This window comes from Megalobrama amblycephala, linkage group LG12, assembly GCF_018812025.1.
Source record: "Megalobrama amblycephala isolate DHTTF-2021 linkage group LG12, ASM1881202v1, whole genome shotgun sequence".
NCBI lineage: Eukaryota > Metazoa > Chordata > Actinopteri > Cypriniformes > Xenocyprididae > Megalobrama > Megalobrama amblycephala.
Window position 1 is genome coordinate 24,699,847 of NC_063055.1, and position 13,205 is coordinate 24,713,051.

A 13,205-nucleotide genomic window follows, 5' to 3' on the forward strand; every position below is an offset into this window, starting at 1 on the left:
TTTAACCCCCAAATCAGAAGCTTGTTTTTAAAAACCAATAAACTTTTTTTCACTTTATTTTAAGGTGTCCTTGTTAGAGTGTAATTATACCTTTAAGTACAGAGTAATATTAATTACCTACATATACTTAATATAGGGTTAGGATTAGGGTTTGGTTTAGAGTTAGTTATTACCACATGTAACCGTTTTCATTGAGGGAAAACAAAATATCTACGCAGAACTGAATCAAACACTTAGTTTACCAAAATGACTACTAATATGTTGATTATTAATGAGCATTTATTATTACACAATGCACAATCTGCATACAGTGTCAGGATCAATTAGAATGTCACATTTTTTGCTTCATGCTTCATTTTCTGATATAACAGCTGAATAACATACTAAACATGACCACCACCCCAGGGACATCAGTGGAAAACAATTTAATGGAAAAACATGTATTGTATAGAATAAATAAAATCAATGCAGTAATTGTATACATTTGCATCTGTAAAGGGTAATAGATCAACATTTTATAGGCAGCACCCTTAACTTGTTTTCAAATGAATGGAAAAGTTGAGGTGTGCATAGTTCTTGTTTATTCAGGTCCAGACAAGTTCAGATCCTTGATATCAAAAGCACAGCAGCGTGCTCAGATTATCTGCGGCCACCATACTGGCTGTACTCGGGCTCACTGGCAAGCTGCAAAGCAAATAGAGACTGATAACATTCGCCACTTCTGCCTGTCATTAAATGGCCGCTGGGCAATGTTCCCTCTAAGCTGCGCGGCCGCGCACTTCTGAAGCCGCGGCCGCGCAGAAAAAATAATTGCCGCGCAGAGAACAGACATGAAAATGATTGTAGTATTTTAAATGAGAAATAATTGCAGTGCTCTGGACAACCGCTATAGAGTTATTGTCGCTATAGAGTTAGAACCGGTGAATGCGGTTTACAGGTTTCATAGAAAGAGAACGACTGAGCCATAGACAGTAAAAGTCTGAGCGCTTGTGAGCTGGCTGGCCCTGAGCCAAGTCAGTCGCGGTAAGATTACGGTCATGTTTGCGGACTAAATACCTCAATACAAGAGGCAACGCGAAACGAGAAGAAATGTGAAATAAAACGTCATGTTTTAATGAAAAGTGGTGGAAATAACGGATGATGGGCACAGAATGTTAACAAAACTCTGAGACATTTACAATCACACACCCACCACAGGTGAAGCGTGCAAACTCAAAATACATCAGTGATATACCTCAGTTTAAATAGATTTTTGTGTGTGGTGGTGTGTGGGTTTCAGGGATGTTTAGATAACTATAAAAGAGTTAACGTTCACTTTTCTTAAAAATATTTAGTTATCAGATCTGTTTAAATGCTTCAGTTTGTTTTCACTATATAATATATTAAAACAAATGGAAGCATTTAAACTGATATAATACTGTATATCAGTTTAAATACTTAAATATTATATTTTATTATATTATAATGTAAGCCTAATAAAAATCTCACAAGGGGATTGTTTAGGGCTCCTTGCCACGAAAAATCTTGAAACCTCCTGGTATATAAAATCTGGGAAATTCATAAGCAATAAACATGTAATTTTGGGAACACTGTCTGTTGCTTAATATTGACTGTACAAAACACATTATGGTTGTCCAAAATCATTGTAATGCTCATATTATATTATTAGAAAGAATTAAACTGTCCTGCAGGAGGACAGAAGTTATTTTTTAATAGAATTTCTTGGTAAAGACTGGTACAGTTAATACAGCAATGTGAAAAATCTCAAGTAACCTAAAATGTGCTTAATTTAGTGACTGAACTGCTTGTTTTCATACATATTATTTAATATATCACTAAGTTACATAAGGGTCAAATAAAATAGAAACGGCACATTAAAGTTAAATGTTACAGTTGCATGATAAAACCATTTTTTTTTTGTGTGTTTACGTTCATTGGACAGGTCTGATATAAAGTATGTTTTTGCTCAGGTGGCCAAAATGTGCGCTCAACAGAGAAAAGTTTTGCTCAGCGAGAAAAAAAATTAGAGGGAACATTGCCGCTGGGTATAAAAACACCACAGTGAAAAGTGCTTTATAAATAATGGTATTTGCATAAGGCGTGCGTTTACTTTGAAACAAACAGAGCTGCATTACTCACTGCAATAGTTGATCTGACGCTCTGCAGTTGGAAGAAGACTCGACCTCCTTCCTCAGGACATATCGCTCTAATATCAGCCTGTTTCATTCCCAGCAACATTGCTCCATTGAACACCCCAAGACTCTGGACAGTCCTACACAAATATGCAATGAATTGAGTGGGTAAACAAGTAAAAAAATGTCTTCTTGGAGCATGTTATCAGTAACAAGATATTAAACTCATTTTGGTGTAGTTTTAAGAATAAAATTAAAGATGCTAGAAGTGGTTTCTTACATTTTAGAAAAGCCTTTGTACTGTAACCAGGCTTTGACTTCCTCAGGTCTAGATCTCATGTCCAGAGATGGAGGTCCTCTCATATTCTGCTAAATATATGGAGATGAAAACTTCATAAAACTATGAACCATGTACAGCAGAAATCGATTAGTTGTCATACATTGACTGACTAGTTTTTTGTGTTTAAATTGATTATTAATGTTATTATTAAATCAATTAGATTATTAAATTGACATTACTGTGCTTCTGGTACTGTTGGTTTTATTCACTGAAATAAGCTGATGTTAAAAAATCCGAATGAAGAGATTATTTAATATGTCCTCAATTGTTGAATACTATTTTTAAATAAAAATGTAGAAAAAATATTTGTAAAAAAAAAAAATCTATGCATTGGCCATGACTTACTGTTGGCTTTTGTCCATCGGCAGGCTCTAGAACATTCTGAGGCACATAACCCTCTTCATTGCGGCTGTTTTTCACTTTCCACCATTGCCCGGACTTGTCTGTTACCTGTAAAGCAAGCACAAACTGTAATATGATGTATGCATTTTCTGCTCAGGAAAAAAGGCTTTTACAATAAGGTTCCATTTATTAGCATTAGTTCACACAAAGTTCACCCAAAAATGAAAATTCTGTCATCATTTACTCACCCTCAAGTTGTTCCAAACCTGTATGAATTTCTTTCTTCTGCTGAACACAAAAGAAGATATTTTAAAGAATGTTTACATAGGCTTACATAGTATTTTTTTCCATACTATGGAAGTCAATAGGGGCTGTTTGGTTCACCAAATTCTTCAAAATATCTTCTTTTGTGTTCAACAGAAGAAAGAAATTCATACAGGTTTGGAATAACTTGAGGGTGAGTAAATAATGAATTTTCATTTTTGGGTTAAAGGTGCCCTAGATTCAAAAATTGAATTTACCTCGGCATAGTTGAATAACAAGAGTTCAGTACATGGAAAAGACATACATCCTTCTTATATAAATCTCATTTGTTTAAAAGACCTCCGAAGAACAGGCGAATCTCAACATAACACAGACTGTTACGTAACAGTCGGGGTGTACGCCCCCAATATTTGCATATGCCAGCCCATGATCGAGGCATTACACAAGGGCAAAACGTCTGGATGTGCACAGCTGAATCATCAGACTAGGTAAGCAAGCAAGAACAATAGCAAAAAATGGCAGATGAAGCAATAATAACTGACATGATCCATGATATCATGATATTTTTAGTGATATTTGTAAACTGTCTTTCTAAATGTTTCGTTAGCATGTTGCTAATGTACTGTTAAATGTGGTTAAAGTTACCATCGTTTCTTACTGAATTCACAGAGACAAGAGCCGTCGCTATTTTCATTTTTAAACACTTGCAGTCTGTATAATTCATAAACACAACTTCATTCTTTATAAATCTCTCCAACAGTGTAGCATTAGCTGTTAGCCACGGAGCACAGCCTCAAACTCATTCAGAATCAATGTAAACATCAAAATAAACACTGTACTTGCGCGATTAGACATGCTGTAAAGATCCATTTTGAGGGTTATATTAGCTGTTTGAACTTTTTTTATGTTGTTTAAGGCAAGTGCGAGCTCTTGGGGCGTTGAGCACGAGAATTAAAGGGCCGCACACCCTGAATCGGCTCATTTCTAATTATGCCCCAAAATAGGCAGTTAAAAAAATGAATAAAAAAAAATCTATGGGGTATTTTGAGCTGAAACTTCACAGACACATTCAGGGGACACCTTAGACTTGTATTACATCTTTTAAAAAAAAGTTCTAGGGCACCTTTAACTATCCTTTTAACTACATTAGTTAACATACAATGAAAAAAATACTTTATTAATCTTCCTTCATGTTAATTTCAACATTTGCTAATAAATGATTAAAATAAAAAGTTGTATGTTAATATTATTTATTGGACATGAACTTTTGTACTTTAAATAACTAACTTTTACAAAGATTAATAAATGCTGTAATAAATGTATTGCTCATTGTTAGGTAATGCATTAACTGTTAACTAATTGGATCTTTTCGTAACTTTTGTTTGATTTAGTGACATGTTCACCTCTGAAGCTGCACAAATACTTCCAGTGGGGTGTTAACATTACAAAAGGTTAAAGGTCAGATGATTACCTGCACCATGTCACCTTTCATCAAACTCAGTTCCTGATTGTTCCTTGCCATGAAGTCATAGATCACCCTCATAAGAGGTGGCGGCTCTGCTGACCTGCCATAAAAAAGACAAAAGTGTTATTAGACTAGACATTCTTTTCAACTCATATCCTTATAACACTTATAAAACCAATCTGTAACAAGTGATATATTAGATTATTAAATTGATAGTACGGTGCTTCTGCTACTGTTGGTGTCATTCACAGAAATAAACCTTTGTTTATTAACATAACAAAATGCACTACTAAAACCTTGGTATGTAGACTATATATTTTATCTGGGTATTTCATAGAGTTCAAATGAAGTGGCTCACCGCATGGGTGGGGTGCTCCAGGGTCTGTTGTCCTGAAAGAGAGCGGTTGAACAGAAACTTGTACTCATTCCACTTTATTGTATCTTAGGTTAAAATCTACATGTCAAACACTCAATTTTATAACATCCTTGGCTCATTAAGTTGAAGTTTGCCCTCTGGGAGTTTTTACCTGTTCAGGCGGCCTCTGATTGACATTCCCTGGCGGGTAGCGCTCGCTGTTGCTCCGTGACAGCTGCCTGCTGACCGGAGGGGATTGGGACGGGACGGGCGGAAGAGGCTGCCAGCCGTCATAAAATTCGGGATAATATGGAGGGATCTGATTCCCGTTTGGCCATTTGGATCTGAGTGCAAAAAAAAAAGATATTTAAAGAAAAATGTAACTAAATTCTAATTAATGAAGCAATATAATTTAGAGTATATATTGTAGAACAGAAGACCTTGGGACATTCCACGCATCACCCAAGCTGCCCCACAGTTGGTCCTCATTTGGTGTGACAACACTTCCCATGAGCTGCAGGGCTTTTTCTGTGAGCAATGGACTCAGCACTGAGGGAGGGATGTTGGGAGGATACTGACTCACCATCTGAAGCATGAAGAAACAGTCATGAACTTAGTGTGATGAAGGATGATGTGGTGCATCCCCTGACCTTTAAAGGGGTAGTTCACCCAAAAGTGAAAATTCTGTCATTAATTACTCACCCTCATGTCGTTCCAAACCCATACCACTTACGTTCATCTTAGGAACACAAATGAAGATCTTTTCAATGAAATCTTAGGGCTTTCTGTACCTCCACTGACAGCCTACACAACAACCACATTCAAGCCCCAGAAAAGTAATAAAGACATAAATGTATGTGACACCATGTGACTCCAGTGGTTTAACCTCAGTTTTATGAAGCAATGTGAGTGCTTTGTTTGCACAGAAAAACATAATTTACCACTTTAGTTACAAAATATTAATTTCCAATGCATGTTCACGAGAGCACCACAATGAATGTGCGTTGTGTTGACGCGAGAGCAGACATTGTTGCCTGAACATGTGTCTGAGATTAATATTTTCTATTTTTTTTTTTTTTTTTTGCACAAACAAAGCACTTGCGTCATTTGAGTCAGGTAAATCCACTGGAGTTACATGGATTATTTTAATGATGTCTTTACTTCCTTTCTGGGTAGTTGCATAGGCTGTCAATGGAGGGACAGAAAGCTCTCAGATTTCATCAAAAAGATCTTCATTTGCGTTCCGAAGATGAATGCGAGTCTTACAGGAATGGAACGACATGAGGGTGAGTGATTAATGACAGAATTTTCATTCCAATTTCAGTGTGAACAAATGACTAAATCATTCAAAAGTAAAGCTTTTTCTCTGGGCAGAAAGTGCATACACGCTTATACAACTTGTGATTTCTTATACACTGCTACTGTATGCTTCTGTAAAACAGGTAACCGACAAGTTAGGTGTGGTCATACTGACTCGCACTATATGAAGTTTTAGGGGAACAAAAGAGCTTTTAATATGAGTCTGAAAAAATGCTTGTCCAATTTCATTACATAATGGAAAAAGTGTATGAAATGTGACCATAATGCAAACAGTTTGAACAAAAAGGTACTTACAAAAGCAAGGGAAGAGAAGAGACTGTGAACAAAGTCAGAAGCAGGAGGATTTTTTAGGTGACCATCCAGCTTACCCTGTCACAAGTAGAGATGAGTATGAAAATGTGTGCAACAAGCATACTGTATGTACCATAATAAACATTACAGAGCCATTTCCTGGACAGTCTTGTTTTTTTTTTTGTTTTTTTTTATACTGGGAGTGGGGAGTTTTATTGAAAATCTATTTAATAAAACCACTGATTAAAAAGAAGAAAAGATTGGAAAATGTCCAAGAATCATTCAATCCATTGTACTTTAGAGACATGCTGAAACTAAAAGGGGGAAGTAATCAAAGCTTTATTTGAAAGAGTACATTGAAGCAGACTATTGTTATCTTAGGAATTATCACAGAAATTAAATTATATAACTTACCAGTAGATTGAAGCCATACTTTATCTTCTGTAGGCAGGATATGTACTCATCCAAAGTAGGAATATTTGCAACTATAATTAAAAATAATAATAAAAAACTTTTAATGTTGATTTTTTTTTTTTTTTTTTTTTTTTACATCCTTAGGGAAATTAAATAGCAAGTATCAATGTGTCAGTTCTTCACCCAATTTTTTTGGAGCATTTTTCTTTTTCTTTTTCTTGTTTCCATCATCTTTTGGCAAAGCTGAGCCAACTTTATATATGAAGGTCTCAACGTCGCCTGCAACATGGTTAAAGATCTCCTGTAGAGAGTGATTAAATGGATGGAAGAAATGTGTCAAAAAATGATATACGAATGGATAGATTAATAGCACAGTGTGATAAGATAGTACAAGGCCTCTCGATAAAAACAACCGACCGCATCTCTGTCCGCATCATTTACTGGAGGTGGAATCTGCTCTGGCTCAGACTGCATTGGCTTGTAAGGGGCTTCATCTCTGGGAAATGGCATTGTGGGTGAATGTCGTCTATCGTCTGGAAAAAGCAAAATACACGCTCAATTAATTACCAAAAGAAATCAGTTCTAACATGATACATTAGTGAGTGAACACTCCCTTCCTCACTTAGGGGTCAATCATGTGATTCTCAGCGGTCAAAACAGACCGTAGACAATAAGTGTAACATAATTTAAAAAAAAACAAAAAAAAACAATATAAAATATAAAATAAATGAATTTACTATATTTTGTTTCAATAATATTTATCCTTTAGTATTTTAAGGGGATTTCATGGTACTAGGCAATATTCACATATAAATTATGAAATTCAAAAAAATATTTCATAGTCATATTGGTGCAGTCTGGTGGGAGAAATAAAGAAAATAATATGTAATACCATGGTATAACCACTAAATGCCTGTATAGCCCTATATATAAAGTATGTGTATTCTCTATTAGCTTATAAGAACATTTTCAGACATAATGACTTATATAATAAGTTTAGGAAATTTCCCCAGAAATCTGTATTTTCATATTTGCAATTCAATTCCGGTGGAGGTCATTTTTTCTAAGACCATTTAGCCCTTTCTTATCATGTAACACAAAATTTTGCACCAATCTGATCAAGTAAAAAAATTCAGAACGTTTTTGGTCTAAAATGGCTGAAGACCACCAGAGGGTAAATTTCAGGATATTTTAGGTTATTTAAAAGTGGATTTGTGAAATGAATTCTTCAAGTGATCACCATAGTCTTCATAGTTGTTGAACTGTGGAGGGGGGTATTCTAGGGGAGGTGGGTTTGAGTGCATGGGTGAGAAAGCTGGTCTCTTTATGTTCCCCGGATGACCCTGGCCGAGGATGTTTTCCAGATGGCTCCTGAGAAACAGAAAATATGTCACTGTAGAGCACTGATAAAAATGAATCATTGAGGCTGTAACAAAAATATATGTATTTTTTACAAATAAATCTTTGTTTGTTACTTAGATACTTTGAGTATAGCTCACTTAATATGGATTAATATGGAATAATCTATACAAGGGTTTAGACAAATTGTAGACATGCATGTCCATTTAAAACATCACAATTTTGTACATTTTAAAGTAAAAATGCCAGATTATCATCATAATTCACAGTAAAATCCCCAGAGTTAAATCAACTCTGTTCAGAGTACATATGGTCCCTCTCTAAATAGTGTTAAACACTGAAGCAGAGTTAAAGTTAATGAGATAATTAAGCAATTAATAAGGCTGACTGACTGACTGACTAGTAGTTCTTGTGTTTCTCTTTTCTTCAGTGATTTTGCTTGTTAACAGCAGGTGTTCATCACTAATGCACAATCATCACTTAATTAATTGCTTAATTATCTCATTAACTTTAACTCTGCTTCAGTGTTATTTTAACACTATTTAGAGAGGGACCAAATGTACTCTGAGCAGAGTTGATTTAACTCTGGGGATTTTGCTGTGTTGATGCTTCTTTCTGAGGCAGCAGCTGACCTGATGTCCATCTGTGGTTCCTTAAAAGGTGGAGGTGCATCGCCTCCTTGCTGTATTGCCCTTTCCAGATCATTTACCACCTCCTGAGCCTAGCAATTTAAAAAAGCAGAGATGCCTTTAAGCGAATATACAGTGAACTGACAGAGGGAGTGGAATGGAAACTCCCACATCAATACACAAGATATATTAAAAAAGATTTATAACAGCTAGAGGCACCGCTATATCTGCCCTTGGACGAATCTAACATTTCTGAATACACAAACAGAGTGCTTTCCTCACCCCGGCCTCCTCACACTGGAACAGGAAGGCCTGTGGAGCTCTCTGGCTGGGATCCTGAACTGAGATAATGAGAAGGGAGTCATACACACAGCTGTCCAGAACAGCTTTTGTCTTCCTGATGCTACTCAAGTGCATGGACTCCAAAACCTCCTACAATTCCAGGAAACAGAGGAAGAGTTCACTGTTAATACTGGAACTGTAACATACTTTAAAAAGGCAAGACTTTATATTTTATATTAGTGTACTTAAGCATAAAGGTTGTTCCTGACCTTGGTCTCTATGTCACATAGCTGTAGGTGGTTGGCCTGGACCTGCACGATCATGTCCTGACCCCACACTTTCCCTTTACTGTCCATACTCTTCAGCCTGTTCACGCAGTCCTCAATGCTGCTCATCTCTCTGCCATCTAACACAAAGGTGAACAGGTGCTAGGGAATGGAAAATGAAGAAAATCTTACTACCATGATTACACAGAAGTGTCCCCTATCAACAAGGAGGTTACCCCACCCTATATTGTGGAGGGCCTTGTGATAATCAGCCTTGCTACGTCATCAAATTTTCCAGTTGAGTTTGTGTGTAAATCTCTACCGAACATGCTAGATAAGATTTGGTTGTGTATTCTTTTCAATAACACACTTTAGTCCATTGGGTGTTGGCTTTGCGCTAACAGATTATGATTACGAGTCTGTAACATGCAATCAGCACACATTTGAAAATTATAAACATATTAGCTAATAAGTTTTAATCACAAATGAAAAAATCGGACTAAATCTTACCTCCACTCTGTACTGAAACTTGTCTTGTCTGCTGACTGATTCTGCATACTCCTTTCTTTGCACTAAAGCAACAATATCAAGTAAAAAATTATAGCATTTCTTAGGATAGATTGTTTAAAATGTATTTATTTATTGTTTACTCACTATAGATGGATTTGGCACTGGGACGAGACATGCCAGACTCCTGGAATGGTGGCTCAGGTGAGAAGCCTCTATAATACAATCACAACACAAAATGCCTGTGTGAACATTTTTAATTGTTAACAGATTTTCAATAAATCCTAAAGATAACCCCTAAAAATAATGTAATCAGTAATGTCAATATTTTTCTTATTTCTAATATTAATCTAATATTAATTTTTTATTCTTAATCGAACTATTCTTAACCAAAAGCGTACAGTCAACTCAACGCTATAGCAACATGCATATGGCCAAAAGTATGTGGACAGCTGAGCTATTGCTGTAATTTTAGTGTAATAATGATTCTAGAGAATTCTGGGTGTCCAATTTAGTTGCAACAGTTTTGGGAGGGTCCTTTTTTGTTCCAAAATGACAATAGTCAAGTTCTTCCACCCCATATGTCAACAAAAACTAAAATGAAAACTACATGGAAACATTAACTTTTAAAAATTGTATTAATTGATCATAACATAGCTAACATAACTAAAAAAAAAATAAAAAAAAAAGTAAACTACATTAACATAACTCTTAAATTAAAACCAGACAACTGAGCTTAAAAACAAACTGAAATTGAAGCTACAAGCAGCGATGAAAGGGCCCTCGCCCCCGGGGGCCTTAGGAAAACAGTGTGACATGCATGTAAGCGAGTAAATACAGAAGAAATATAATTTTGACGTGCCACACTTCCTGCTGCCAACAAGTGGCGCTTTGACTATTACTGAATATTGTCATGTAGATGTCTTCAGGCCAGGATTCTAATAAAACATGTGAAGTTTGGGGCAGATCCAACTTTGTATGCCCAAGTTACAACAGCTTCCTGTTTCATGGCAAAACATCAAACTTTGTCAGGCCGCCACGGACACGCCCTTCAGTGAAAACTCTAGATCTTCGCAATGTAACGTCACAAAGGCCTTAAGATTAGACTGACCAAATATGATGTTGATCTGATTAAAGCTCTAGGAGTTCGTTAAAGTAAAACATCTGGAGAAAATTCAAAATATCCCACTTCCTGTTGGTTTTCAGATTTTGCACCAGGAGACTTTTTTGTAGGTAGTGGGCTGTTAGATATGTCTACCGAATTTCATACCTGCACGGGAAACGTAGAGCGAAAGGCGCTTAATTGAAATTTTGTAGGTGCCGCTATCAAGCCATTTTGCCGCACCTAATTCTGAAACCCATTGCCTCATAGCAACCTGTAATGGTTTTTCTGACAACTGTTATGACAACCGATATGAGAGAGATAGAAGGCAGAGCATGACGTACGTTCTACACTAAAACACCCTTTTATGTGTTTCAGGTACAAACTCCAATCACTCAAACTGAAAGATAAAACGTCCACTGTCAGAGATGAGTAAGACATGTACCTTGGCTGGAAAACTGGCACAGGGTTACCCCCATACATTCTTGACTGTGATGTCTAACACCTGTAATAACAATATTATCAATCAGTCATAAAAGCACTCAGAAAAATAGCAGAACTTTTGAGCAGCTCTGCCAGGACATTAGTGTCTGTTCATCAGTTGTGGTTTGACACCTTTGATCTTATCTAAAAGAGCTAAGAAGTGTTCAGTCATCAAGAATATGAAACATGCATGCAAATTACATCCTCAAAACAAATACAAAGTCAAAAATAAACGGAGCAATTCCAATAGGGTCCTTACACCATCGGTGCTCGGGCCCTAAATATCAGAATAACAAGACCTTTCTATGTTCACAAGTTAGTGTTCTTAATTAAAAAATATATAATTTCAATAGTTATTAAGTCAATTAGTGAATGTGGCAATTCACAAAGAGAAGTGCGATACAAGTTACGAATGTTATAATGTACTTTTCATTTCAGAGAATTAGTGAATGTTATACATTTTTATTGTTTTATAAATGCAAGACCTTTAAAATCACTAACAAAATCACAAACTTGATTCATTTATAACCTGTAATAATAATGCATTACTAAATGAGGTCAGTAAATAATGGTAGAAGCACACAACAGCTTTAACAATTTATAAAAGCCAATACAATATGCCTTTCACAGACCACATACAAGAATTATTAATATTTTTTTTAAACTAGACACTTGTGTTCAACAATTGTCTTTTGGATCACATAGCCTCTGAGGTTCTCAAAAACAGGCAAAAAGTGTCCAGTCTTGATGTGCGTGATGAATAAACAGCAAAAACTGCTGACGGCACAATTCTGGAACTTTTTTTGTTACAAGTTAATGTGCTTGGCTTTACAAGAAGAAAATATTAACAGAAGTGGTATGCCATGGTGTAAAACCAAGGGTGAAAAAAGAGAACAAAGAAAAAACACAGATATTACCACAGCTCTAAAACAACATAGTAAAATGAAGGATGTAACCAATTGTAAATTATTCAAATTTGTCACGGTCATATCAATCTGTAGGCAAAATGCTATGTATCAGTGCTTCCACAAACATTTCGTTTACAAGTATCACTCAAAACTGACCTCATGGTTAGCCAAACGATTGTACATTACCTCTGAGAAAAAATCCTAAACAAGTTTTAACTGCAAATCTCCAAATCTACGTTCAGATTACTCCAGAACTTAGACATATCCTCAAGTCTGTCTTCCTTGTGAACAGTGTGAGCAAATATTCAGGACTTCCTTCTCAGAAGTAGAGGTCAAAGTCTAGTTCCTGAATTGTATTAAGTCAGAAGGTGAGAGCAGGTAGGTTTTTCAATTTATATCCTTGGCTTGAGTACAAAGGTATTGTCATTAATAGACAGCCCTGTGACGTGCAGTGCAAAGTGTCATGGTGACCCTAAAATGTATTTGTACATTTACGTCACACTGAACGCATGTTGCTGTAGCAGATAATAAACCATTATACAAGTGGCATATATTTTAAAAGAAAGATTAACAAACTTTTCAACCAAAACAGATCACAAAAAGAAATTTTTTAGGCTTAAAATGATGTTCAAAATGAAAATATTTGGACCATAGTTACACTTTTAGAAAGAAAGGTTTCAAAAGGGTTTTTTGCAGTGATGCCATAACCTTTCAGTGATCAATTTTAAAAACATTTTATCTTACAT

The 13,205-nt window shown here is 35.8% G+C and overlaps 1 protein-coding gene across 2 annotated transcripts; it reads right to left on the reverse strand.

Moving 5' to 3' along the window:
• Nucleotides 1–261: 261 nt before the first annotated feature.
• Nucleotides 262–13,187, reverse strand: eps8l3b (EPS8-like 3b). 2 transcript variants are annotated; one of them, XM_048209933.1, is made up of 20 exons: nucleotides 12,646–13,187; nucleotides 11,514–11,573; nucleotides 10,114–10,181; nucleotides 9,970–10,031; nucleotides 9,463–9,621; nucleotides 9,194–9,343; nucleotides 8,915–9,003; nucleotides 8,164–8,294; nucleotides 7,341–7,456; nucleotides 7,107–7,224; nucleotides 6,924–6,994; nucleotides 6,513–6,587; nucleotides 5,339–5,484; nucleotides 5,071–5,242; nucleotides 4,902–4,933; nucleotides 4,550–4,643; nucleotides 2,818–2,922; nucleotides 2,413–2,498; nucleotides 2,140–2,272; nucleotides 262–684 (listed from the first exon to the last, which is right to left on the reverse strand). In XM_048209933.1, the coding sequence occupies exons 2-20, from the start codon at nucleotides 11,549–11,551 to the stop codon at nucleotides 640–642; spliced, it is 1,890 nt and encodes a 629-aa protein (XP_048065890.1). In that variant the 5' UTR covers nucleotides 11,552–11,573; nucleotides 12,646–13,187; the 3' UTR covers nucleotides 262–639. The 2 variants fall into 2 exon arrangements, with proteins under 2 accessions (XP_048065890.1, XP_048065889.1); XM_048209932.1 differs by having other exon boundaries at nucleotides 2,413–2,501.
• Nucleotides 13,188–13,205: the final 18 nt, after the last annotated feature.